Genomic DNA, 27,660 nt, shown 5'->3' on the forward strand with positions numbered 1-27,660 from the left:
TAAGATATGTCATAGGTACTATTTTACATAGTACTTTTTCTGCTGATAGCATCTTATCTTCATTTGCCTATATGGATTCTGTTCTTCTTCCCCTTTTGTTTTTGTTTTCTCAAATTCATTCCTTTTTATATTCTGTTTGTTACCAAATTGAAGTAGCTATTGTTTTTTTCTGATATTTCCCCTTTTAACCATTATGTTATATAAAGTGTTTAAAAACCTATTCTGATATACAGTTGCAATTTTCTAATTGTTTGTCTGTTTATCACCTTACTCAAAGTTTTGTGTACTTCTGCCTTTTGTTTCTGATAGAAGAGGTCCTTTCAATATTTCTTGTAAGGCAGGCCAGGTGTTGATGAAATCCCTCAGCTTTTGTTTGTATGCTGCTAAGTCGCTTCAGTCGTGTCCGACTCTGTGCAACCCCACAGATGGCTGCCCACCAGGCTCCTGTGTCCCTGGGATTCTCCAGGCAAGAATATTGGAGTGGGTTGCCATTTCCTTCTCCCATGCATTCATGCATGCTAAGTCACTTCAGTCGTATCCGACTCTGTGTGACCCTGGACAGCAGCCCTCCAGGCTCCACTGTCCACAGGATTCTCCAGGCAAGAATATTGGAGTAGGTTGCCATTTCCTTCTCCCTTATGGGAAAGCCCTTATTTCTCCTTTATGTCTGAATGATAAATTTGTTGGATAAAGTGTTCTTGGAGGCCAGTTTTTATCTTTCAGTATTTTGAGGCTGTTACTCTACTCCTTCCTGGTCTGTGGAGTTTCTGCTAAGAAATCTGCTGATAGCTAATAGGGATTCCTTTGTGGGTTGCCATTCTTTTCTCACTGCTGCATTTAGAATTCCTTTTCATTGACTTTTGACAGTATCTTGGAGAAGATCCTTTTGCATTGAGGTAATTAGGTATTCTCTTAGCTTCATGGACTTGTATACCCAGTTCCTTCCCCAAGCTTGGGAAGTCCTCAGCTGTTATTTTTTTAAATAAACACTCTGCTACCTTCTGTATTTCTTCTTCTTCTCAGATAATTGTTTGTTTTTTAAAAAATACTCAGCTGCATGAGTTGTTTATATATTTTGGAGATTAATCCCTTGTCAGTCACTTCATTTGCAAATATTTTCTCCCATTTTGTGGAATTTCTTTTTATTTTTAGTTTCCTTAGGTGTGTAAAAGCATCTAAGTTTAATTAGATCCCATTTATTTTTGTTTTTATTTTCATCACTCTGGGAGGTAGATCAGAATTGCTGTGATTTATGTCAGAATGTTCCGCCTATGTTTTCCTCTAAGATTTTTATAGTTTCCAGCCTTACATTTAGGTGTTTAATCCATTTTCAGTTTATTTTTGTATATGGTGTTCAGTTCAGTTCAGTTCAGTCATTCAGTCGTGTCTGACTCTTTGTGACCCCATGGACTGCAGCACGCCAGGCTTCCCTGTCCATCACCAATTCCCAGAGCTTACTCAAACTCATGTCCATTGAGTTGGTGATGCAATCCAACCATCTCATTCTCTATACAGTGTTAGGAGTGTTCTAATTTCATTCTTTTACATGTAGCTGTCCAGTTTTTCTAGCTCCACTTATTGAAGAGGCTGTCATTTCTCTATTGTATATAGAAGTCTTTCTCTTATTTTCCAGCAGGTGGCACTACAGCACAAGTTTTTTTCGTTTGCCTTAGCGACTGAAGCAACTTAGCAGCAGCAGCAGCACAGAGGGAAAGTTATGACCAACCTAGACATATTGTGCACTGGGATAACCCAGAGGGATGGTACCGGGAGGGAGGTGGGAGGGGGGTTCAGGATGGGGAACACGTGTATGCCCATGGTGGATTCATGTTGATGTGTGACAGAACCATTACAATATTGTAAAGTAAAAAAATAATAAATAAAAAAAAATTAAAAGCAGAGACATTACTTTGCCAACAAAGGTTCGTCTAGTCAAGGCTATGGTTTTTCCAGTGGTCATGTATGGATGTGAGAGTTGGACTATAAAGAAAGCTGAGCGCCGAAGAATTGATGCTTTTGAACTGTGGTGTTGGAGAAGACTCTTGAGAGTCCCTTGGACTGCAAGGAGATCCAACCAGTCCATTCTAAAGGAGATCGGTCCTGGATGTTCATTGGAAGGACTGATGGTAAAGCTGAAACTCCAATACTTTGGCCACCTCATGCGAAGAGTTGACTCATTGGAAAAGACCCTGATGCTGAGAAGGATTGGGGGCAGGAGGAGAAGGGAACGACAGAGGATAAGATGGCTTGCTGCCATCACCAACTCGATGGACATGAGTTTGAGTAAACTCCAAGAGTTGGTGATGGACAGGGAGGCCTGGCGTGCTGCAATTCATGGGGTCACAAAGAGTCAGACACGACTGAGAGTCTGTACTGAACTGAACTGCCCTGCACTGCCTCTGGTTGGGGTTGAGTATTGGCACCAGTTACCCTGGTGTTGGAGAAGACTCTTGAGAGTCCCTTGGACTGCAAAGAGATCTAACCAGTCCATCCTAAAGGAAATCAGTCCTGAATATTAATTTGAAGGGCTGATGCTCAAGCTGAATCTCCAATACTCTGGCCACCTGGTGCGAAGAACTGACTCATTTGAAAAGACCCTGATGCTGGGAACGATTGAAAGCAGAAGGAGAGGGGGATGGCAAAGGATGAGATGGTTGGAGGGCATCCCCGACTCGATGGACATGAGTTTGAGTAAGCTCCGGGAGTTGGTGATGGACAGGTAGGCCTGGCGCGCTGCAGTCCGTGGGGTCGCAGAGTCGGACACGCCTGAGCGACTGAACTGAGCTGACCCTGCAACGTCTATGTCAGAGCTGTCGCCCAGTGCGTTTGTTATCGCTGCTTGTGCCTCTAGGGTTGTTGATGCCTTGCTGTTTCTGGTGTTTCTGCTGTGACTGCCTGCGGTACTAAGATGGTGGTCTCTCTGGTATCCCCTGAATCACATGCTCTGCCACTGCAGGAGGAGGGGGAAGACCAGGAGGAGGAACCGGGGTCATGTGCGCCTCTGCCTTGTCCGATATTCGCAGGTTCTGGGCTCACCCACTGCAGGTGGAGGATGGGGCGTCAGAGTTGTGGGTGGCTCTGCAGCTAGCTGGAGGGACAGGGCCACAGGCCTCCCTGCCCCTGCTGCCCAGTGTTCTGAGGCTGTGGGTGCCACCGCAAGTGGAGGCTGGAGTCAGGCGCCTCCCTTGCTGCTGCTGGCTTCTCGGCGGGGCCTGTGGGCTCGGCTGCCGTGGTTCAGGGGCCAAATTTCAGGCACTGCCTATGCTGATCCTCCAGTTCTACCCCTTCCATGTGTTCCATTGCACCCACCTTAGATGTGCAGATGTGTGGAACTCTTTAGTGTCCTGGTGTGTTGGGCAGAGGCCCAGTTGTTGAGTTGTGGATGTTTTCCTGGTTGTAGATTGAAGGGGAGAGACAAAGAGAGCATCTTGTCCTGCCATGATGCTATCACTCCCAATTTTAAATTTCTGGTTGTTGTTCAGTGGCTAAGTCGTGTCTGACTCTTTGTGACTGCATGGACTGCCACACTCCCAGCTTCCCTGTCCTTCACTGTCTCCCAGTTTGCGCAAATTCATGTACACTGAGTTGGTTATGCTATCCAATAACCACAGGTTTGGGGATATAGAGATACAGTAGTGATGTACAGGAAAATGAAGGAAAAGGCCAAGTTTGTTTCCAGATTTAGTGTAAAGTTTTTTTTTTTAATATTTATTTTTTAATTGAAGGATGATTGCTTTACAGAATTTTGGCATTTTCTGTCAAATATCAACATGAATCAGCCATAGGTAGATGTTTTACTGCTTGAAAAGGTTTTTTAAGGTATTTTCTCTTAAATCTTTATTTATGCAAAGTTTTTGTCTAATGCTTGAGGCAGAGTGGGCAAAAACTTCCAATATAATCCAAGAAATAAACAAAGTGCTTTAAAAAAGAATTATGGAAGATTATGGCTCAATATCTAAAAATTAATTATCAGGGGTCTGTGTTAGGTATATGTTCATGAACTTAACAATAAAACAAAATTTTTGAGATTTGAAGGACTAATCAATCCATAGAAAGCTATGTATAATAAAAATGAAAGTATTTTTAAAATTCAAGGCATAACAATAATGACACAAATGATCCTTTTTCTGGGTTTGATTCTGTCCTATGAACTTACTTATGGAGAAAACTGTCAAGGGACCAAATTGTATATACTACATTATTTCATAATTTCAAATTAAATGCAAAAATTTATCTTACATACAATTCTTATATGAGTTGATTGTTGTAATCTGCTTTATTTCAATACTTACCTTGATTTGCTGTTCACTTTGCATCCAATTTAGTATCTGACATTGCAATTCTCTTATCTTATAGTTGGTTTCAGGCTTTTTCCCCCTTATAAACTGTACTATCTCCAGTTGTCGCCAAATGTCATACAAACAGGAACCAAAAACACTTTTGTAGATATCTTTTGCATTTGACAAATATCCTGTTAAAAACAAAAGTAGGAAAAAAGCATGTCTTTTTGTTCTTTTAGAAACTCCATGGTAAAAATCTAAAAAGGAAATAAGGGTCATAGCAGAGACAGTTACATTTTCCTTTACTGGGCTTCCCTGGTGGCTTGGATGGTAAAGAATCTGAATGCAATGCAGGAGACCCAGGTTCAATCTCTGGGTTGGAATGATCCCCTTAAAATTAAGCAAAGCTGAGGAATGTATACCAAATGTCTATTTTTAAGCTATGTAATACCAATATCACTGGATATACTCTACAAATTCTTTGAATATTCCCCATCCTTTTCTGCTTTCTAACTTATTAAATGCTACTGCCTTCTTCTTAAACCCTAAAATCTACACTTACTTGCCTGTGGTAATACATTTCACTGAGATTTTCTTATTATGGCATCAATACAGCTTTTGCACTTGATTTCCGGTTATTTGCGTATATGGCTTAACAACCTCATTAGTCTATAAGCTCTCATAATCTATATTTGTATATGACAATTAATTTATGTAGCTGCTAAAACAGCAGTGCCTAAATTCAAACTGTCTAAAAGCAACTGTAAACACAGAATCTTGAGACCTATCCTTGAAAGTTCATATTCAAGAAATCTAGATTGAGTCTCAGGGGTTCCTATGTCTAAAGACTTCTCCTAGCAATTCTGCTACACAATGAATTTTGTGAATTACTGGAGCAGAGACCTGGCAGAGTAACTTATGTCGATCATCTATTCAGTGAATATTTGGGCAATAAATACAATAATAAATAAAAAGTATAATGCTCATGTTCTCATTTTTATATTATGTACATATTAATTCTAATTTTATATTAATACAGCTAGAATAATGGGCAATTTAGAGGTTGACTTATGTTCTTTCTGCTTCCTAATCTCAAAGCTTCCCACTAATTCTCCCTACTGCCAGTAGATGTAACCTGAAAGAAAAACTTGGTCCAGTCGCTTCCCTGTTCCAGTGGTTCCCTATCATTTACAGAATAGTGACTGAAGTCTTTTTTGTAGCTGAAAAGGCTTTTCATGATTTGGCTCTTTCTTATTTCTTGTGGCTTAGCTCTCATGGTTTTCCACCTTGCACTCTTCAATTTAGCCACATGGAACTGTTTGTCACACACTCACGGAATCATTTTTCTGGGCTCTTAATTCTGCCAACAATACCTTTTCATACTTTATTTACTTGGCAAACTCTTACTCATTTAAAGAGAATGTTCCCCTTGACAGCATAACAGGCACCACCACCCTTCGTGCTGTTACTATGTATCTCTATTACAGTACCCGTTACACAATACCAGATTTATTTCTGGGTTAAAGCCCAGAAGTGAAACTTTAAACCTTTAACCTTAAAACTCATTACCTTGCTAGCTTGGGAGAGACACACAAACTGGAAGTTGAGGGAAAATACAGAATCTGGGTCCAGGGTAGGCAGCCAGACCATATGGACCTTTCTTCTGCTGCCACTATTCACAGAAGAAGAAAGGAGGTCAACCTAACTTGCTCTTTGATTTTGAGAGGTTTAGAAGAGTGAGAAAGCCTTCCACTAAAAATTTCCAAGCCAGCAAGGTTATTCATCATGGCTTGGTAGCTAGGGTTTAAGAAGTTACATTTTTCCAACAAAGATTTTACTTTTATGAGTATTCCTCAAGGTAGCCAAATAGTAATGCCGAAGTTTGATTTAGTAAATGCATTTCTTTGAGTAACAAAAAAAATTCGAGAGTATATAGCTCTCAACGGTCTCATATAATCTTAAGGCAAAATGTAGAGTACTTAAAGGTGAATACACTTTAATCAACCCTCCATAAATATTATTTCTCTAATTCAAGATTTTGCTAAGTATTGAGCAGGTTCCAAAATCACTGCAGATGGTGATTGCAGCCATGAAATTAAAAGACGCTTGCTCCTTGGAAGGAAAGTTACGACCAACCTAGACAGCATGTTAAAAAGCAGAGACATTACTTTGTCAACAAAGGTCCGTCTAGTCAAGGCTATGGTTTTTCCAGTAGTCATGTGTGGATGTGAGAGTTGGACTATAAAGAAAGCTGAATGCTGAAGAATTGATGCTTTTGAACTGTGGTGTTGGAGAAGACTCTTGAGAGTCCCTTGGACTGCAAGGAGATCCAACCAGTCCAACCTAAAGGAGGTCGGTCCTGGGGGTTCATTGGAAGGACTGATGTTGAAGCTGAAACTCCAATACTTTGACCACCTCATGCGAAGAGCTGACTCATTGGAAAAGACCCTGATGCTGGGAAAGATTGAGGGCAGGAGGAGAAGAGGACGACAGAGGATGAGATGGTTGGATGGCATCACCAACTCAATGGTCATGGGTTTGGGTAAACTCTGGGTGTTGGTGATGGACAGGGAGGCCTGGCATGCTGCAGTTCATGGAGTTGCAAAGAGTTGGACACGACTGAGCGACTGAACTGTACTGAGCAGGAGTGAGTCACAACTGTACTCTCCCTGTGCTGGCATGCTAAGTCGCTTCAGTTGTGTCTGACTCTTTGCTACTCTATAGACTGTAGCCCACCAGGCTCCTCTGTCCATGGGGATTCTCCAAGCAAGAATACTGGAATGGGTTGCCATGCCTTTCTCTGTACTCTCCCTGGGAGCCCAGATATTCTAGATTCTGATATTCTGTCTTACTATTTTGCTTTAATAGTTAGCCTAGTTGTTGGTAGGACTGACAACCTTTTATGGAAGCTGAAAAGTATAATGAAGACAGGAGACTAAACAGAAGAGCATGTGACACTATGCCATTATATTAGTTTCAGGTCCCGTAAACTAGGGCTATCGTTGTCTGATAATAGAGACAAGACAACTTGACCCAGCATCAACATTCAAATGCTTTATCTGGAGAAGAAAGGGAGAGCGTCATGTTGGGCTTTCTAAAGGTTATTGTTGTTCAGTCACTAAGTTACATCTGACTTTGCAACTCCATGGACTGCAGTATGCCTGGCTCCTCTGTCCTCCACTATCTTCCAAAGTTTGCTCAAATTCATGTCCATTGATTTAGTGATGTTATCTAACCATCTCATCCTCTCCCTTCTCCTCCTGCCCTCAATCTTTCCCAGCACTAGGGTCTTTTCCAATGAGTCAGCTCTTTGCATCAGTTGGCTAAAGTATTGGAGCTTTGGCTTCAGTATCAGTCCTTCCAATGAACATTCAAGGTTGATTTTCTTTAGGATTGACTGGTTTGATCTCCTTGCAGTCCAAGGAACTCTTAAGAGTCTTCTCCAGCACTGCAATTCAAAAACATCGCTTCTTCAGCACTCAATCTTCTTTATGGACCAACTCTCACATCCATACATGACTACTGGAAAAACCATAGCTTTGACTATGCAGAGTTTTGTTGGCAAAGTGATGTCTCTGTTTTTTAATATGCTGTTTAGGTTTGTCATAGCTTTCCTTCCAAGGAGCAAGCACTTTTTAATTTCATGGCTGCAGTCACCATGTGCAGTGATTTTGGAACCCAAGAAAGTAAAATCTGTCACTGCTTCACTTTTTCCCCTTTTATTTCCTATGAAGTGATGGGACCCATTGTCATGGTCTTAGTTTTTTTAATGTTGAATTTCAAGCCAGCCTTTTCACTCTCCTCTGTTACCCTCATCAAGAGGTTCTTTAGTTCCTGCTCACTTTCTGCCATTAGAATGGTATCATCTGCATATCTGAGGTTGTGGATATTTCTCCCAGAAATCTTGACTCCAGCTTGTGATTCATCCAGCCTAGCAATTTGCATGATGTACTCTGGATAAAAGTTAAATAATCAGGGTGACAATACACAGCCTTGTCGTACTCTTTTCTCAGTTTTGAACCAGTCAGTTGTTCCATTAAGGCTCTAACTCTTTTTTTTACATTAATTAATTAATTTTAATTGGAGGCTAATTACATTACAATATTGTAGTGATTTGCCATACATTGACATGAATCAGCCACAGGTGTACATGTGTTCCCTATCCTGAACCCCTCTCCCACCTCCCTCCCCATCCCATCCTTCAGGGTCATCCCAGTGCACCGGCCCTGAGCACCCCGTTTCTTGACTAGCATACAGGTTTCTCAGAAGACAGGTAAGATGGTCTGGTACTCCCATCTCTTTAAGAATTTTCCACAGTTTGTTGTACTAATATAATATTTGGGCAAGTATTATAACTCCCAGTATTGTAGAGGGAGTACAATTATAACTTGCTGCTGCCCAGTACTTAACAAAACCTTGGTTTAGAGAATACTATTTGTCTGGGTCATATATAAGAGAAAATGTCTGGGTTACAGATCAGAGAAAAATTATTTTCACGTTATGTATAATGGTTTTTTTTGGGGGTACAGAGGGCCATACTGCAGGGCATGTGCATGTGGGATTCTAGCTCCCCCAACCAGGTATTGAACCTGTGCCCCCTTGCAGCTGAAGCACAGAGTCTCAACCATTGGACTGCCAAATGGATTCTAGAAACTTAAGTTATAAAACATAATCCTATAAATACATCATTACTAAACAAGTCCAAACAGCTTGCAGTAAGGGGTCTAGAGAGCAGTAATGTAGTTATATAGATACTTTAAGGATTTTAATAGTTTAGAAAATTTTTCCAAAATCTTTAAAATTTTCAATACATTCAAAATAGGTTGATTTTTAATACTGAAGTAATTCATATCCTAATTTACATGCACAAGTGAAAATAATTGCAAAAGATCTTAGTATTAATAATTTAGCTATATTTCATCTAGCAAAGATTCAAAGTCACAAACATTCAATGAAGACCTAAAATGAATATGGCAAAGTGTCATCTTACATTAGAAAGCAAGGATATGATAATTATTACACAATCAAATCTATTAAGAGTCTATAATTCAGGCCTAGAATAGAGAATCCTAAACCTATTTTTCTAGGTGATGGTAGTTGTTATAAGAAAATTTCTTTTAACGAACATAAAGAGAATTAAATATATAATCCATTATATTTTGTCAAGATGTATATAATGTTTAATGCAGAATAAAGAAGCTACATAATTTCTTACAAAGCGTATTTTTCAGAAAAGTAAACATTTTAATAAGAAGAAAAGAGGAAATAAAAAATTTTCACACCAACCCAATGCTGTGTCCAAGTTACAGGTTAAAAGGACATCTCTAATTGTTACCAAAAGGTGTAAGAGAGCAGCATACTTGAATGTCATTTCTCTTTCCTCATTTTTACCTAGGTAAGCAAAAACATATTTAAAACAGGATATCCATTAGAATTCTAGGCTATATATCAGAATGCTTAATAATAATAAATGCTATTTATTATTGTGTGCTTATTAGGTGCTAAGCTGTATATAATCTGTTTATTTCATTGAACTTATAACAATAACCCTATTAGACAAGTTCATTATGATTTTCATTTTATGGATGAGAAAACAGTCTTAACATATTTAAGTAGCTGCCCAAGGTCAATCTTTGAAAAAATGATGGAGCTGGTATTCCAACCCAGACAGCTAATCTTAGAGCTCAAACTCTTGTTGCTCCCAAAGAATGTTCACTTATTTCTACTCCTGGTGGGAAAATGGTCAGTGATTCCCAGTTGTGAAATAAGAAGAAAATTATTAAACTACTCATAATTTGCCAACTGGTTTAGATAAAGGTGGGGCTTCCCTGGTGGCTTAGAGGGTAAAGCGTCTGCCTGAAATGCAGGAGACCTGGGCTCGATCCCTGGGTCGGGAAGATCCCCTGGAGACGTAAATGGCAACCCACTCCAGTACTCTTGCCTGGAAAATCCCATGGACGGAGGAGCCTTGTAGGCTACAGTCCACAGGGTCACAAAGAGTCGGACACGACTGAGCGATGACACATTTAGATAAAGGTGGGGGATCATAACACAAAGCAACACCTTGACCTGGAGGTAGACACCTGAGAATATTAGTCTTAAGATATGATTCCAACAAGACAGGTACTCATAGGGACAGGTGAATTATCTAATGAATATGTTCCATGTAGTTCCAGACCTTATTGATTGGATAGATTGGATTTTGGATAGACTGCATGCAAAAGTGAGGCCAGGAAGACAGGATTCTAGGCACAAGTTAATCAGAGAAACTCTGCTTTTCTCTGTTTTATATAATGGGATGCCATGAAATATTCATTGAACAAAGAGTTCTGCTAAAAAGTTTGAAAACTACTGATCTAATCAATGCAGATCAAAGCAAATAAACAGTGATCACTGAGAATCAGGAAGAACTGAAGAACAGTTATGGGTAGTATATCCTAGATACCGGTTTCCCCCACTATCTGAAAACAGAGCATTCCTATGAAAACTTTCATAAGCTGAAATGAAGTAAAGAAGCAAATACCGTTTTTCATACAAATGAAAATCCCCTTTGATTTCTTTCAGTTAGTGAAAACATATACTTATGCAGGTCTTTGGTAAAATCAAAGTGGCATAGTGCAAACATGAAAATCAGGGAATACTTGTATTTTTTTACCTTTTTATCCTTGCTTAGCTGATCTTCCAGCATTGGATTGTGGGTGCCATATGCTGGACTATAGTTATGCCTCCATCTGTGACTAATTTCTGCATTTTCTAATAATCCATAAATTCATATTCTTTTAAATAGTGTGACTTTTATTTGCACTCACCTTGATGAATAGCATCACTTATTATTTTTTCTTGTTCTTTCAAGAGGAACCTTGTTTGGTCAAAAATGACAGTGGCAAATTTCCAGTTAGCAGCAGGAAGAGTACAGAGGCACACAAGTTTTTCTAAGATAGGAGAAGCTGCTGCTTCTAGGAGACAATATGCTTGGCACTGGCTATCTGCAAAAATGAAAACATTAAAGGTAGTGTTTTTGTAAGGATGGTATGTTCTTTTTGACAAACCAATTATTCATGGTACTTCATGGAAACCTGAACTCCATCCAAATTCCTATGAGTTAAAAATCATGAGATTGTATAACAGCTTATTTTAGGGTATTTATTCTAAATAAACTAGCAACAACAAAACAAAACACCTCTGTAGAGTAAGTATAATGTTATAGCTATCTTGTTATTTGAATTAATTTGGCAGGGAAGGTATGAGGAGCCATATAAAGAGAATCACATACTATTTTTTCTTTTCCCTCCACTATTAGCTTATAACCTTAAGCTGAACACATTTATAACAGTGACAAATTATTTTTAGTTTTCACTAAATCAGTATTTAAAGATTTGTATTATCATATAAAGGTCATAAATGAAATTTAACTAAAAGACGAAATGATACTAAAGAACTAGCATCTATTTCCTTATTGATTTTCACAATGAGCATGATGTTCTTAAGCAGGCTGTTCTTTGGGAGTCAGTGTAAAGAACAGTTTTCTTTACAGCAGAACAAATCATTTTAATCAGTATAGGAATCAATAAAACCACCCTGATGGTGGGTAAGAGAACAGAGAGAGCAACCATTAATGGTTTATTTTTCCACACTGGGCAGAAGAGTCAGAGTTTGAGGAGCTGCAGTTTGCTCCTCTCTGATGAATGCAGGAAATCAGCAAGTTAAATGAAAGAAGAAATAATTCTTAGTGGACCAGAGTAGGGCAAGTTAGGGAGGGCAGAGGCAGTAAATAAGGCATTCTGAGTTTGGAAATAACTTGAAAGTAAGACTCAAATGAAGAAATATCTGAAACAAGTGAAGAAATTTACATGGAAAACAAGGTATATTCCAGACACCTAAATTTTAGAAACACATTACCATCTTGAAACATTTTAATATATGAGCTTTCAAATTTACTTAATTTGAAGGCATTTAAAAAAGCATAATATATACCTGATGCTGGAATTTCGATGACATTATCTGCTCTCCTTTCCTGATTTGTTTTCTCTAGGGTTTTATTATTACAAACAATAGGGCTTTCTTCTTGAAGAGTCAAAGAAACTTCTTCTTTGTTTTGAAGTTCTAATGAAAACATTAATTTGCATTGTTCAGGGCAACTTAATGTTGATTAAAATGCTTTCTTGTAATACAATCGTAACTGTTAAAGTTCTTTGAAATGTATCAGTATTAAACTGAACCACTATCCTGGTCAATGGACTTAACATGGTGCTGGGTAGGAAGCTGAATGGTAATAAAGGAAAGAACTTTGGCATCAAATCAGAGTTTCAATCCCAATTCTGATGGGGCCTCAGTTTTCTCATTGTAAAATATGGATTAATATATCTACTACGAATATTGTTATAAGGTGTTATAAACACCAAGGACAGTTCCTGACATCTAAGAGGCACATTCCATTCTACTTCATTTCTCTGTGACTGTCCACATACCCCTCCTCTGCTACTAATCCTCTCCTAGGCCCCCAAACCCTACCTGTCTCCATCCTTTCTTAATAAGATCACTTCTTTGTTGTTGTTCAGTTGCTCAGTTAACGTTCAACTCATTTCTTACTACTTACCTTTTAGCTCTCAGGCATTTTCTATAACAGGCCTTATGTAACTGCGCACTCTACTTCCAGGCCAGCAAAGTGCCCCTCCTTTTTGTTTCCTCAGCACTCAGCATACTCTCCTGGCACTGACAACATTGTACTGAAATTATCTGCAAGTCTGGTACACTCTATTATACTGGAAGCTTCTCAAGGTCAGTGACAGTATCATATTTTTCTCTAAAAAGTGATTTAGTGCCTGGCACACAATGTTCAGTAACTGTACTTTTCTTCTATGAGCTTTAAATACACAGTAGAAAAAAAAATAGAGTAAAATATCCTAAACTAGATTGTTATTATTTGCAAGTATAAATAATGTAAGTAGCTTGATTATTAATAATGATTAAATAATCATTATTAGAGTTTTTGAGGGGGCCTAATAAATTCTAATGTTCTTCCCTGCCCTGGTAAAATAAGAAATAAAAACACATACCAAAACATTATCTCTGTTATTAAAACTAAGTTGGAGAAAGAAGCTTGGTCTGAGAGTCAGGTGAGCTTGTTAAATAAACACCTGAATTCGGCAGAGTACCTTCCCTGCCCCAGATTATACTGGACGGGCCAGGGTTCTGTGCGGACCTGCTTGGAAAAGATGCATGACACAGAGAAGCAAACGAGAAGGCCTGCTACTCGTGGGGCAGCTCATTCCTGCAGGCTTATGCCAACTTACTCTTTTTCAAATTTACAGTACACAGAATTCATTCCAGGTCCTCTGGGGAGAACACATTAAAGGACAAAGAGGCCAGGAACATAAAACTAACTGAGGAAGCATCAAGAGTGCAGAAGCATTCCCACCTAACATGAATGTTCTTTTACGTGTTTAATTAATGGCTAACTTTTAAATAAGAAAACATTCTCTTTATCTTTTTCTCCTTTCTTATTGCTTCCTCTCTCTGTTGCCAACATCCCTTATTACAAGATATCATCGCAAGTATGACAACCAGAAAAGGATGTCAGTGCTAATTTTGGATTGAGTTCTTTTTTTTTTTCCCTCAAATATGAATAGAAACAGAAAACATTCATGAACCTGAAAACAACAAATCTTATAAAAATTCCTATTTATGTATTATATTCATAAGATAATTCTTTCTATTTTGCTCATTCTTTCAATGTATAGAAATTATGCTCTGAATTATGGTGCAAATTGGTTAGAAAGATCTGTTACATATAAAGTTGTCTCCTAGCAAGGGAGGTTATAGGTGGTCAAATTATTACATAAAAAGAAACTTTTGGGCGAATATATATCAACATAAAGGGTCATAAAATTCTGGGATTTTAAATACTTTCCTGTAATTTCATTGAATTTTTCATTGTGAAAATGCACTGACTGACAAAGTACTGTAAGTTTAAATAGATCTATAAAAGGCTTTCATATCATGCTGCACACAAGGAACAAGCATTCTTTTCTGCTTTTCTGTCTTGAATCCCAAGCAGTTCCCCAATCATGGGGAATCTTGGCCCAGTCCAGCATAGTCTGGGGCTCTCCACAATTCTGGTGTTTAGTTAGCAAGCTCACTGGACCCTCAAACTAATTTTTGGTATATATTTTACTTCTGCTTTATTCAGGGGCAAGACCTTGTGTACATTAATAGAACATAGGACAGTTATACCTATGTATACTCTAACTCTCATAAATAGTTTTGTACTTGTTTCACTTGGGTAACCTATGTCAAACACATTCTAGGGTATTAGAATTCTAGGATAATTTTTTTACCAGGAGTGAAATGATATGACACATACTACTCAGATATGTTTATAAGCAATTAATGTAAAACAGTTATAAGTCAAACAGAAACTCTTTGGTAAAGTTAAAAGGAGTAATAAGCAATCAAATGGATGAAAGATTCTTAAGTACATGTTAAAATATAAGTTAAAACAGTGATGTAGAACTGTGAGCTAAAAGAGAAAAAAGAATGGCAGAAAGATCAGCAAAAGTTAGAAATACTATGAATCTGTATGACTAAGCTGTAGAAAGTGTTTTTACAAATAGTGGCTTTTCTTACAAGTTCAAATGTGCATTTAAATTTTTTGGAAAATACATATCTACATTTATACCTGTTTGTCTCATATCCATCTCTTTATACAATGTGTCATGAGTCAATGATATTTTCTTTGAATAACATGTTTTACCTGAAGAACTTTATTTCTTTACTTTCTATAATAAATTATTTGTTTAGTCCTTGAAACTATCATACCTACACCAAATTATTACTAAGTTACCCACCATCTTTTCCATCATTGTCTGTGACTTCAGTCTTTGAGGTACAAGTCGGATACTTATTTCGCAGCATAATAAAGTCGCTCAAAAGGTCCAAATTATTCTCCCACTTTTTACCATGTTTAAAAGATGCTTTTTCAATTTTTGAAGAGGAAGATGATTCAGTAGATGGTACTGTGCTGTCAAGTTCCAAGTGATCTTTATTTTCTTTATTTTGGATTATTCCATAACCTAGTTCTAGGTCATTCTTTGGTTTTTCTTCTTTTCTTGGTCTTTCAACAGAGACATATTCATCAGAAAGATGCAAATCTGATACTTCTTTAGTTGGAGATGGAGTCTTTTTTGGAGGTGATAAATGATCATTTGTAGATTGCTCATTAATAAGTATAAGAGGAGAGGAACAATCTTCATGTTCTAACTGTGCTGAAAATAGAAAATAAAAATATCCAATGATTTTCATGCCCAAATGGGTGTTCTACTAGGGTATTAAGATAACCTTTAGTTCTAGGTTTTTATTAATATAATGTGATCCTTAGGAGGACTTTGTTTACTGCTTTTAAAATCAATGTTTTCTCTGAATAAAATAATTTTTTAAAGGATAAAAATTCAGCACCTCTTTTCCTACTACTGGAGCTAAGGTTACTGGGCAAAGAAATAATTCCAGCCTGTTGCCAATAGGCTTACAGCTAGTCACAGCCCTAGAGGCAACAGTTATTCTAAGGTAAGAGTCAAAAACTTATGTACCAAGCAAGCCACAGACCAGAAGAAAATACTTGCAATACATACACTTAAAAAAAGACGATATCCAATATATATAAAGAACTCTTATAACTTAACATTTTAAAAGAACCCCAATTAAAAATTTGACAAGATACTTGATCAATACTTTATATTAAGGTATGCACATGCTATAATATGGACACATCTTGAAAACATGCTAAATGAAGTAAGTTAATCACAAAAGACCACATATTTCATGATTTCATTTCTACAGAACATCCAGAATAGACAAATCTATAAAGACACAGAATGTGAGTGACTGTTAACGGGTACAAGATTCCTTTTAGGGGATGAACCAGAATTTCATTTGCAGAGCCCCACTTCTGGCTTCCATAGTTGGGGTCATGCACCAGGAAGGCGAGTCCCCAGAATAGTTGACATTGAAGGCTTCTAGGGCTTTCTTTCAGGAGAGCTGTAGGAAATAGTCTCTACTCTCAAAAGAGGCACACAAAATCTCACTCACCCTGAGACCCAGGGCAGAGGCAATACTTTGAAAGGAGCCTGAGTCAGACCTACCAGCTGATCTTGGAGAGATTTCCAAGAAGGCAGGGGCAATTGGAGCTCACCCTCGGGACACAGATGTTGGCAGTAGCTGTCTTTTGGACACTTGTTCTGCCATGAGGATTCTAGTGCTGATAAGTGCCATTTTGAAATCCTCCCTCTAGCTTTTTAGCACTGGGTCAGGCCCCACCCACCAGCCTTTTGGGCATTAGCACTGAGATTCCTCAGGCCCAGGAGCTAGCTGTGTGGGGATACAGTACCACCTACCAGAAGGACCCCCAAGCCCCCAGCCACCCTGGGATGTGGTCCTGCCCACCAGAAAGCCAAGGAACCATACCTGCCCAGCAGTGGCTGGACAATAGCCCAGGATCTCTTCGGCCTCAACCTTTCCCACCAGCAGGCCAGTATCAGCTATGAGACCCCAGGGCCTGGCTCCATCTGACAGTGGGTGGGCAGTAGCCCTGGATCATCTGAGCCCTACCACAGCCCATCAGTAGGCTAACATCAGCTCTGGGACACTTTGGGCTCCTCAACAGCCACCTGAGGGTATAAAACCCACCCACTATTTGGCTAATCCCAGCCTCAAAACCCTCCAGCTAGCCATGTCAAAAACCAGTTCCACTTACCAGCAGGCTGACACTAGATCCAGGACTCCCAGCTTTGCAACCAGCCATTCTGGGACCTGGCTCCACCCATGAGTAAGTCAACAGTAATCCTGGGGTCCCCAGCTCCACAGCCAGCTACTTTGTGACCCAGCCCCACCCACTGGTGGCCAGTGGCCTCCACACAAGAACAGGGTTTGGCAACCAACTAGACAAGGGGTCAGCCACACCTATCAGACCACTCACATTAGTCAATCTGCCACAACAGAAGTGTCTACACAGCCCACATAGGGCTGTGCATAGTGCAAATAGCTCTAGTGGCCAGAAGGGAGTGCACTGCCGGGACATATACCACTGCTCCAAAAGACCACTTTTCCAAAACTGGGAAACATAACCTACCTACCCCACACATAGAAATAAAAACTGTGAATTAGGCAAAAGGAAGAGACAGGAGGATATATTCCCAATGAAGGGACAGGATAAAACCCCAGAAAGAACTAAATGAAGATAAGCAATCTACTCAATAAAGAGTTCAAGGTAATGATCATAAATATGCTCAAGGAATTTGGGGGAACATAGACATAAAGTTCCTAAATAAAATACTAGAAAAAGTTCCTGAATAAAATCTTTTAAAAAATCCACAGATATAAAATTCCTAAATAAAATATTTAAATTGTATCAAGTTTAAAAATGCCTAATGACTAAACCTTTTGGTATCAAAGGATAATTTCTATTGTTGAAAAGAGATTACTAAGCATTGCTACTGCTAAGTCACTTCAGTCGTGTCCGACTCTGTGCAACCCCATAGATGGCAGCCTACCAGGCTCCCCGTCCCTGGGATTCTCCAGGCAAGAACATTGGAGTGGGTTGCCATTTCCTTCTCCAATGCATGAAAGTGAAAATTGAAAGGGAAGTCGCTCAGTTGTGTCCAACTCTTAGCAACCCCTTCCATGGACTGCAGCCTACCAGGCTCCTCCATCCATGGGATTTTCCAGGCAAGAGTACTGGAGTGGGGTGCCATTGCCTTCTCTAATTACTAGACATTACTGAACACTTAAAACTCAGCTGTCAGGTCAAAAAATAATGGTGCTGGTTTACACCTAGGCTGATGTAAACAGAAAATGAACTAGAAATTATCATTTGTAAAAGGAAATAAGGTCTCTTTAACTGAGAATGTCTAGAGATTTAAAGCTGAGACTACAGAATTTTAGAACAGAAAGAGACTTAAGGATTAGTTTGTCAAACTTCCTCATTTTTTCAAGGAAGAAAATGGGGCTTAGTGAAGGTCAAAGTTATAAATTCTGGCAGAGCCAAAGTTATATTAAATGCTGGAATTTAGTTGTATTTTCCCAATTACCTCCTGGAAAGCCAATATCTAACATTTTCTCATCCTGAAAATATTTACAGAAGTGATATTTACTATTATACTTACGTTCTAATTGAGGCACATTTGTAGGTAAAAATGTCTCCAATTTAGTATCATCAGAAGATAAATTATTATGACACAAATATGTACTTAGAGGTTCCAAAGTTTCTGTCAGATTTAGTCTTGCTTCTTTCCACCACTCTGCATTTACAGGATTAACCACAAGTTTTTCTTCTTCAACAGAAAATATCTTTTTCAAATCTGTAAGTGAATATTGATTGTTGGGCTCTTCAATTCTTGGCACTTAAAAAATCAAAACAAACCAAACAACAAATATGAGAAACAATCCACAGGGCAAAAAAAATGGAAAAAAAAAATAGAGCCACACTAGAAATTTCTTATAAAGTAGATTTTTACAAATTAGAATAAAAATAAAACAAACGTATCTAATATTTCATTTTCAAGATGCTAATATTTGTAAAAGTCTAAAATATTATAGCAACACAAGTCACATAAAGGTTTATTTCAATCTATGGAAATATCGTGAAGTTAAAATTATTCTACTATTTAGCAGGAAATAAAACTTTATTTTGTTTGACCATTTTAGTAATTACTAAATTAGCACATTCAATGATATTTTGAAGAATTAATGTAAGATTTATTAAATCAGAAATTTTCTCATTATAATGAGCCAAAATAAGAAGATATGTTTTATCAGATTTTACAATAATTATCATTTTAGATATTGTGGCACAGAGCTTTCCATTACTTTTTAGCTTAAGTAAGGAAAGAGTTGGAGAAGGAAATGGCAACCCACTCCAGTGTTCTTGCCTGGAGAATCCCATGGACAGAGTACCACGTCCAACAACAACAATACATTTCTACTGATTGTACCTTTTCATCTATACTTTTTATTTAGCATTCAAAATCAATTTTTACCTCTGATCAAAAATGAGTTCAGAGAGCTTTTGCAGCTTTCTAATTGCCATAGCATATGGTATTTGTTAGCTGATTCTTCAGCAGTAAGCAAATTACTGAAAAAGAAGAATTAAAGTTTAATATTAGATAATATATATAATACAATATAACAATGGACCCAAGTCCATTCTAAATAGAATTTCTGGAGCTTCTACTGGCTGAGGATCAGAACTATAAAAAATTTCAGTCTCCTCTACCTTTTCAGGAAGTAAAAGATCCTGAAGTTTAGTTCCGGTCCTTCAGTTTTGTGGGTGAGTGAGTGATGTGTTTTTGGTATTTAGGAGAGAAGGAAGTATGTATGACAAGCAGTGTAAATCAGTAAATACAGCTCATTTGTAGGTATGAGGTCAAAAATTAGTACGTAGCAGGAACAATGGACTGGTTCAAAATTGGGAAAGGAGTACATCAAGGCTGTATATTGTCACCCTTCTTATTTAACTTATATGAAGAGTACATCATGCAAAATACCTGGATGAAGCACAGGCTGGATGAAGCATAAGCTGGAATCAAGACTGCCAGGGGAAATATCAATAACCTCAGATATGCAGATGACACCACCCTTATGGCAGAAAGTGAAGAGGAACTAAAGAGCTTCTTGTGAAGGTGAAAGCAGAGAGTTGAAAAGCTGGCTTAAAATTCAACATTCAAAAATAAAGATCATGGCATCCAGTCCTGCTGGGAGCCGGCATATTGCATATTGAGTGCATATTGCATATTGAGTGCAGCACTTTCACAGCATAATCTTTCAGGATCTGGAATAGCTCAACTGGAAGTCTATCACTGCCAGGAGCCAGCGTGAGGAACTCCGCCCGTGGCAAAGGTCATGAGGAAGGAGGCTCGGCATACGCAAAGGCGGGATCGAGCCTCAGGAGTCCCCCTGGAAATTCTCAAGCATCTACCTCCCAAACCAGAGTCTGCCTACTTTCTGCTTTGTGCTTTCACCTACACCTCTGACTTTACGGGGGGCTGTCCCCCACTACCTCTCTCTGAAAAAAGAGTTAGCTTACAGCTCCAGTTAATAATTCCTGGGTGTGACAGTGTTTCAACCTACAAACTCCTTTGGAAGTCCTCTAGCCTGCCTGAATAGGTTTTTCCAGCCACATGTGATTGTTCAGAGCCTCCCAACTGTGAGAGGCAGGAGATGTTCTAAACTGTCTAAACACAGATTCCTTTGAGGAGTTAAAAGATTGATTAGAAATTGTATTGGTAAAGGGTTTTTCACTTGTTCAGCCAATGTTTGCTGCTAAGTCTCCATATCCCTTACCTACTGTGTCCTTGGCAGTGTATTGATTGATATAATAGGTATATAGAAATGTAAGTAGTAGCCTCAATGTTAGTAACCTTGGACCCTTGAGTTAATTCTTTTCTTGATTGAGCACACCTCACCTTTGCCCTATAGGAATGCAACTCTATCCAATGCTTTTTGAAGGCTGGCACCTGACTTTAGAATAATCACCTTTAGAGAAAAATAAGTTTCCTAAAATGTTAACAGGCCTCCGGGCCAGAAGATGATGCAAATCACCTAAACTTTTGCATATGATAAGTTTGCAGGAAGAAAGCCTGGCTTATTGCATGACTCTACCCCTTCTCCCATTATCCTCTATGCATAACTTAAGGTATAAAAACTACTTTGGAAAATAAAGTGTGGGCCTTGTTCACCGAAACTTGGTTTCCCCATGTCGCACTCTCTCTCAAATTCTGGCTGAGTCTCCATCTGGAGCGCGGAACCCGCCATGCTTACTAATTATGCCTGGGCTTCTAAGATCCGACTGGGGAGGCCTCAGTGTCTCCTCTCCTTCGGGAGAACTGAAGGACGCCTGCGGCCTACGTAAGTGGTGCAAACTTCTTGTCTTGAAGTTTTATTGGTCTCCCGCGTAAACCAAGCTACTCAGCCTCTTTTCTCCACTGAATTTCCTCACTGAGCTATCCTCATTCTATTACTCTTTATATCTTTGATGAATATTTAAATAAATAGGTCACCTATGCCATCTCTCCTTCAAATACCCTGGATCAGCCGGGGTTGGACCCCGGCACAGTCCCATCACTTGATGGCAAATAGATGGGGAAACAATGAAAACAGTGACAGACTTTATTTTCTTGGGCTCCAAAATCACTGTGGACAGTGACTGCAGCTATGAAATTAAAAGACACTTGCTTACTCCTTGCAAGAAGAGCTAGGACAAACCTAGACAGTGTATTAAATAGCAGAGCAAAAAGTAAAATTTAAAAAAGCAAAAAACGGCTGACAAAGGTCCATCTGGTCAAAGCTATAGTTTTTCCAGTAGTCATGTACAGATGTCAGAGTTGGACCATAAAGAAGGCTGAGCACTGAAGAATTGATGCTTTTGAACTGTGATGCTGGAGATGACTCTTGAGAGTCTCTTAGATTGCAAGGAGATCAAATTAGCCACCAGGGAAGCCCAAAGATCAGTCCTGAATATTCATTGCTAGGACTGATGATGAAGCTGAAGCTGAAGCTCCAATACTCTAGCCACCTGATGCAAAGAGCTGACTCATTGAAAAAGACCCTGATGCTGGGAAAGATTAAGTCAGGAGAAGAAGGGGATAACAGAGGACAAGATGGTTGGATGGCATCACCAACTCAATGGACATGAGTTTGAGCAAACTCTGGAAGACGACGAAGGACAGGGAAGCCTGGCATGCTACAGTCTAGAGATATTTTCTTTGGTCACATATAAAAATATATTCACAAGTCAGCAATCAGTTAGTGTAGAAATAAAAGGGTCACAAAGAGTCAGGCACAACTAAACGACTGAATAAGAACAACAGGGAAGAGACCATTAATTCACAAACCCTTTAATATATGCCCCAAACCTCCCACACCCTTCCAAGTGAGAAGTGATTGTATTCTGTTTCTCTGTTCATATTGTGACCCCATGGACTGTAGCCCACTAGGCTCCTTTGTCCATGGGATTTCCCAGGCAAGAATACTGGAGCAGGTAGCCATTCCCTTCTCCAGGGGATCTTCATGACCCAGGGATTGAACCCAGGTCTCCTGTGTTGCAAGCAGATTCTTTACCATCTGAGCCACCAGGGAAACCCCATAGAACATACATGAAGATGCTAACTATAAGCACTGCTGGTTCAATTGATAATTCTGGGTAGTAGCAGACAACTAGATCTTATGTCTAAATCACCCAATTTACTCACATAACCCAAAAATCTTGCATGTGGTGGTAATATTTGAGAAGCTAGACAGTTCCTAAACCTTGCCAAGGTCTCTTTGACAACCTGATACCTCAGATTGTAGGTGATTATCTTAAACTAAAAGGAAGGATAAATATTTAGGCAAACCAAGTCCAGCAGAAGATCATAATATAGACAAATGACCTCCTTCTTAGTTGAACTTTCTGAAGATATGTCTGAATTTGATATTTTCTTTGGTCATATATAAAAATATATTCACAATTCAGCAATCAGTTAATGTAGAAAAAAGGCTTCACACCACAAAGATATTTTTTTAGCACCATAAAATCTAGCATAGAGTTTTACATGTAGTAGGAACTAAAAATATTTGTTAACTGGTTATATCATTCCCTGGTGGCTCAGACGGTAAAGTGTCTGTCTACAACATGGGAGACCCGGGTTCAATCCCTGGGTCAGGAAGATCTCCTGGAGAAGGAAACGGCAACTCACTCCAGTATTCTTGCTTGGAAAATCCCATGGATGGAGGAGCCTGGTAGGCTACAGTCCACGGGGTCATAAAGAGTCGGACACGACTAAGCGACTTCACTTTATATCTCTAGCCAAAATGTTGTGTTTTGAAACAAAAGTAATTAGGGCCATAAAAGCAAGTTAAAAGTACAATAATATTACATATTATTTTTCCTTTCTGTTTTTTAAAAATTATTTGTTCTTTTTGTTTTCCCTTTCACAGTTGATGTATAAGTTTATTTTTAATGCTTGGGGCTGGTGCACTGGGACGACCCAGGGGGATGGTATGGGGAGGGAGGAGGGTGGAGGGTTCAGGATGGGGAACACATGTATGCCTGTGGCGGATTCATGTCGATATATGGCAGAACCAATACAATATTGTAAAGTTTAAAAATAAAATAAAATTAAAAAAAATAAATAAATAGGGATTTTTAAGTTTTTATGTTCATGAACCAATGGAAATGATTTCCAGTGATGAGACAGTTTCTTAAAGTTGTTTCAAAAGGCCCTAAAACCTTTGGCTAATTGAAAAGTCTTTTTGTTCTAACTGGCAAATCATAAATACAGATAAGACTTAATTTCATAAATTCTCATTAGATGTTTGAATTATAACAATAAGTAGGTATAAAACATGTGTGATTAAAATGAGTTTACCGCAGTTTAAATAAATACTTTTAATATGAGAAATTCAATATTATATTAATTCCAGCTAGTCTTTGTTTCTAATTGAGAATCTGCCTTAACAGATGCAAACCAGTCAATCCTATAGGATATCAACCCTGAATATTCAATGGAAGGACTGATGCTTAAGCTCCAATACTTTGGCCACCTGATGTGAAGAGCTGACTCACTGAAAAAGACCCTGATTCTGGGAAAGATTGAGGGCAGGGGGACAGAGGATGAGATGGTTGGATGGCATTACTGACTCAATGGACATGAGTTTGAGCAAACTGTGGGAGATAGTGAAGGACAGGGAAGACTGGTAAGCTAAAGTTCATAGGGTTGCAAAAAATTGGACATGACTTAGAGTTAACAACAACAAGAAGGGTATATGGAGTAAGTAAAAGAGTAAAAGAACACACACAAAAAGAAATACAGGCCCTGCAAATAAAAGATAAAAAATCTTGCACCTTAACAAAGGGATTAAAATATTTAAACAAATTATAGGGAGTTTCCGTACTTGTCCCATGTTATTTTGTTAGAGCTTATATCTGATATGGACAGTTCTAGTTCATGGTAGAGTTCTGCTTAGCTCTAAAACAAATTTACTCCTCCTAAAGGAAATCCCTCTTTGCCAGAAGATGAAGATAATTGGTGCCCTCAGCATCAGCTTTCTTTATTTTATGCCGTGACACTCTCTGAGACCATTAGTAGAAGCCTGAGCAGCTAGTGATGAGATGCTCCAGTTGTTTCCAGTAATCCAATAGCATTCTCTTCTGGCAGATTAGCCAATCACAACTAAGAACTCAGAGTATGTACTATTATTACCCCAATATTATAGATACGGAAGCTGAGGCACAGGGCAATTAAGATCACAGAGCTAGTAAATGACAGAGCCAGACAATCTGGCTGTACTTCAGGGCTATTAACTACTTACTATGGGCTGAATTGTGTCTCTGCTCAAATTCATATGTTGAAGCCCTAACACTCAGTACCTTAGAATGACTATATTTGGAGGTAAGGCCTTTAAAGAGGTAATTAAGTTAAATGGGGCGATTAGGGTGGGTCCTAATCCAGTATAACTGGTGTCCTTTTAAGAAGAAGAGATCAGGACATAGACATGCATGGAGGAAAGACCACATGAAGACAGAGGGAGAAGACAGCTTTCTACAAGCCAAAGAGAGAGGCCTCAGGAAGAATCCAACCCTGCTGACATCCAGATCTCAGATTTCTAGCCTCTAGACTATGAAGAAATAAACTTCTATTGTTTAAGTCACTCAGTCTGTGGTATTTGTATACTACTACACTGTATTTCATGGTAATGAGTGCCAATAGAGGCAGTGTCATTGGTAAGCATCCACTGGCAATTTTCTAAGCAGATGGTTTAAGTTTAAAATTAAAATTTTTGAGTTGTTTATATTTGATGGTGATATATTCACTTTCAAAATACTAAAAGTATAAAAGAGCCTAGCTCTATCACTTACTAGCTCCTATAAATTGCGTTTACCCAGTTCCTTTCTGGGCTCAACCAACATTACTTGATTTTCACATGTCCTTCTAGAGATATTCTGTGCATATAAAAACAGTTATGTACATATATGTTCATATATTCCCATCAGTTTCTTATTATAACACCATTTAATCTCTTACATTTTTTTCACAGAAATATCTTGGAAACTGACTTTATATGAAGAGATTTAATTAAAGATTGCTTCTTTTGAATTGCAATCTGAGTCCTAGATATAATCTTTACTTACATTTTACAAACAGGAGAAGATGGAAATGTCTGAAGTTCTGCACATAATGAATTCACTGAAGAATGGTGGTTTGTTAGGTCTAGATGAGTTAATGGCATTTCTAACTCTTCTGGAATATATAAAAATTAATCAAAATTATGTTACATAAACATTGAAAAAATATGTATAATTCGTGACTTTTGTAAGCAACTATTATGTTCAATCATTCTGTTACAACAAAAATTTTCAATCGAAATAAATTTGGGTTATTTGAAATACAAAATAACAGTTTTAATTTTCCATCTATATAAAGGACTATACATATATCACATGGTGTCTCAACTATGATAATGGTGATTTTTAAAAAATACAATAATAACTGAACTTTATTAAATTTACCATTTAAGATAAATTCTAAGACTTTATGTGTAATAATGTTTTAAATTCTGACAACTAATACTGTCAGTACTTAGGACACAGTGCTATTTTTATCTCTGTACTAAATACTGGTGATGTTAAGCAAACAGTATTAATTGAGAGTAATTCTTTACCTTAAAAAGTCTGGAGACTAGGTGGGCTAGCACAAAATTATATTTTTATAGAGTGGGTTTGAAAAAATAATCATCATTTATGATACAGAGCCAATGTGTTTCTATCACTCTCATAAATAAAACAGCATACTTCCAAATAGATGATTAATTTGATCCAGATAAAAATGTAACTAAATAACAGTATTGTCAGCACAGTTCGAAAGCAACATAGTCTGGCATTACACTGGAATAAAAGATGACTCTGACCTTCCAAATTTGGTAGGATAGTAATATTAACAATAATGATAGGATTGCTTTGGGTATTAAAAAGTTAAATTTACAAAACTGTAATAACGGTCAGCAAGATTGTTAATATTGAGGTAAAATTTTATTCAGTTCAGTTCAATTGCTCAGTCGTGTCCGACTCTTTGTGACCCCATGAATCACAACATGCCAGGCCTCCCTGTCCATCACCATCTCCCAGAGTTCACTCAAACTCACGTCCATCGGGTTGGTGATGCCATCCAGCCATCTCATCCTCTGTCGTCCCCTTCTCCTCCTGACCCCAATCCCTCCCAGCATCAGAGTCTTTTCCAATGAGTCAACTCTTTGCATGAGGTGGCCAAAGTACTGGAGTTTCAGCTTTAGCATCATTCCTTCCAGTTTTCTGTAATCTTGTTCATTCCTCAGTGAACTGTTCATTCCTCAGTTCATTCCTCAATGACTCCTCTGAGGAGACATTTAGTCACCATTAGAGCTAAGTAAGAAGGCAATGGCACCCTACTCCAGTACTCTTGCCTGGAAAATCCCATGGACGGAGGAGCCTGGTAGGCCTCAGTCCATGGAGTCGCGAAGAGTCGGACACGACTGAGCGACTTCACTTTCACTCTTCGCTTTCATGCATCGGAGAAGGAAATGGCAACCCACTCCAGTGTTCTTGCCTGGAGAATCCCAGGGACGGGGGAGCCTGGTGGGCTGCCGTCTATGGGGTCGCACAGAGTCGCACACGACTGAAGCGACTTAGCAGCAGCAGCAGCAGCAGAGCCAAATAAGAAGCTTCCCTAGTGGCTCAGTTGGTAAAGAATCTGCCTGCAATGCAGGAGACTGCCTGCAATACAGGATACCCGGGTTTGATCCCTGGATTGGGAAGTCTCCCTGAAGAAGGACGCGGCAACCCACACTCCAGTATTCTTGCCTCGAAAACCCCATGGACAGTGGAGCCTGGCAGGCTACAGTCCATAGGGTTGCCAAGAGCCAGACACAACTGAACGACTAAACTATCACCACCAGGGCGAAGTAAAGGCTGAGAGTGTAACACCACAGTCATTCAATAAAGTCACTTGTGCTTTCCATTAGCATTCATAGATTTGTATCCTTCTAAAAAGCCCATGGGCTACCTGTGGTTTTGAGCTTTGCTAGATGTTCAAGTTCTAGTATAAATTTGATCCATTTACTCAGGTTGCCTTTTTGTAACCTTGCTTGACTTACACGCTGAGCAGTAATCCCCTTGATTTAGTCTTGTCTGCAAGAATGCTTTCAAGTATGTTGATGGCAAGCATCCCTATTTTCAATGGATATAACAAATCCTCCTTCACTCTTTCCTAATATAATATATCTTTGATTATTTCAATTGGAATTTATAAGAGGAGCATTAAATATGTGGGCTCAAATTATATTGGAAGACTTCAACAATATTTACTATGTTTAACTA

At 38.6% G+C, this 27,660-nt stretch overlaps 1 protein-coding gene across 1 annotated transcript in view; it reads right to left on the reverse strand.

Annotated features, from left to right (window-relative positions):
- Window positions 1–27,660, reverse strand: part of SHOC1 (shortage in chiasmata 1) — a 90,122-nt gene that overhangs the window by 36,346 nt on the left and 26,116 nt on the right. Inside the window, exons 9-16 of the mRNA XM_044938467.2 lie at window positions 25,441–25,549; window positions 19,310–19,404; window positions 18,437–18,673; window positions 15,128–15,544; window positions 12,255–12,383; window positions 11,090–11,266; window positions 9,567–9,671; window positions 4,293–4,471 (exon numbers count right to left, since the gene is read on the reverse strand). Coding sequence (XP_044794402.2) covers window positions 4,293–4,471; window positions 9,567–9,671; window positions 11,090–11,266; window positions 12,255–12,383; window positions 15,128–15,544; window positions 18,437–18,673; window positions 19,310–19,404; window positions 25,441–25,549 — 1,448 coding nt within the window. The remainder of the gene's footprint in view (window positions 1–4,292; window positions 4,472–9,566; window positions 9,672–11,089; window positions 11,267–12,254; window positions 12,384–15,127; window positions 15,545–18,436; window positions 18,674–19,309; window positions 19,405–25,440; window positions 25,550–27,660) is intronic.

Source organism: Bubalus bubalis, chromosome 3 (assembly GCF_019923935.1).
Source record: "Bubalus bubalis isolate 160015118507 breed Murrah chromosome 3, NDDB_SH_1, whole genome shotgun sequence".
Classification (NCBI taxonomy): Eukaryota; Metazoa; Chordata; class Mammalia; order Artiodactyla; family Bovidae; genus Bubalus; species Bubalus bubalis.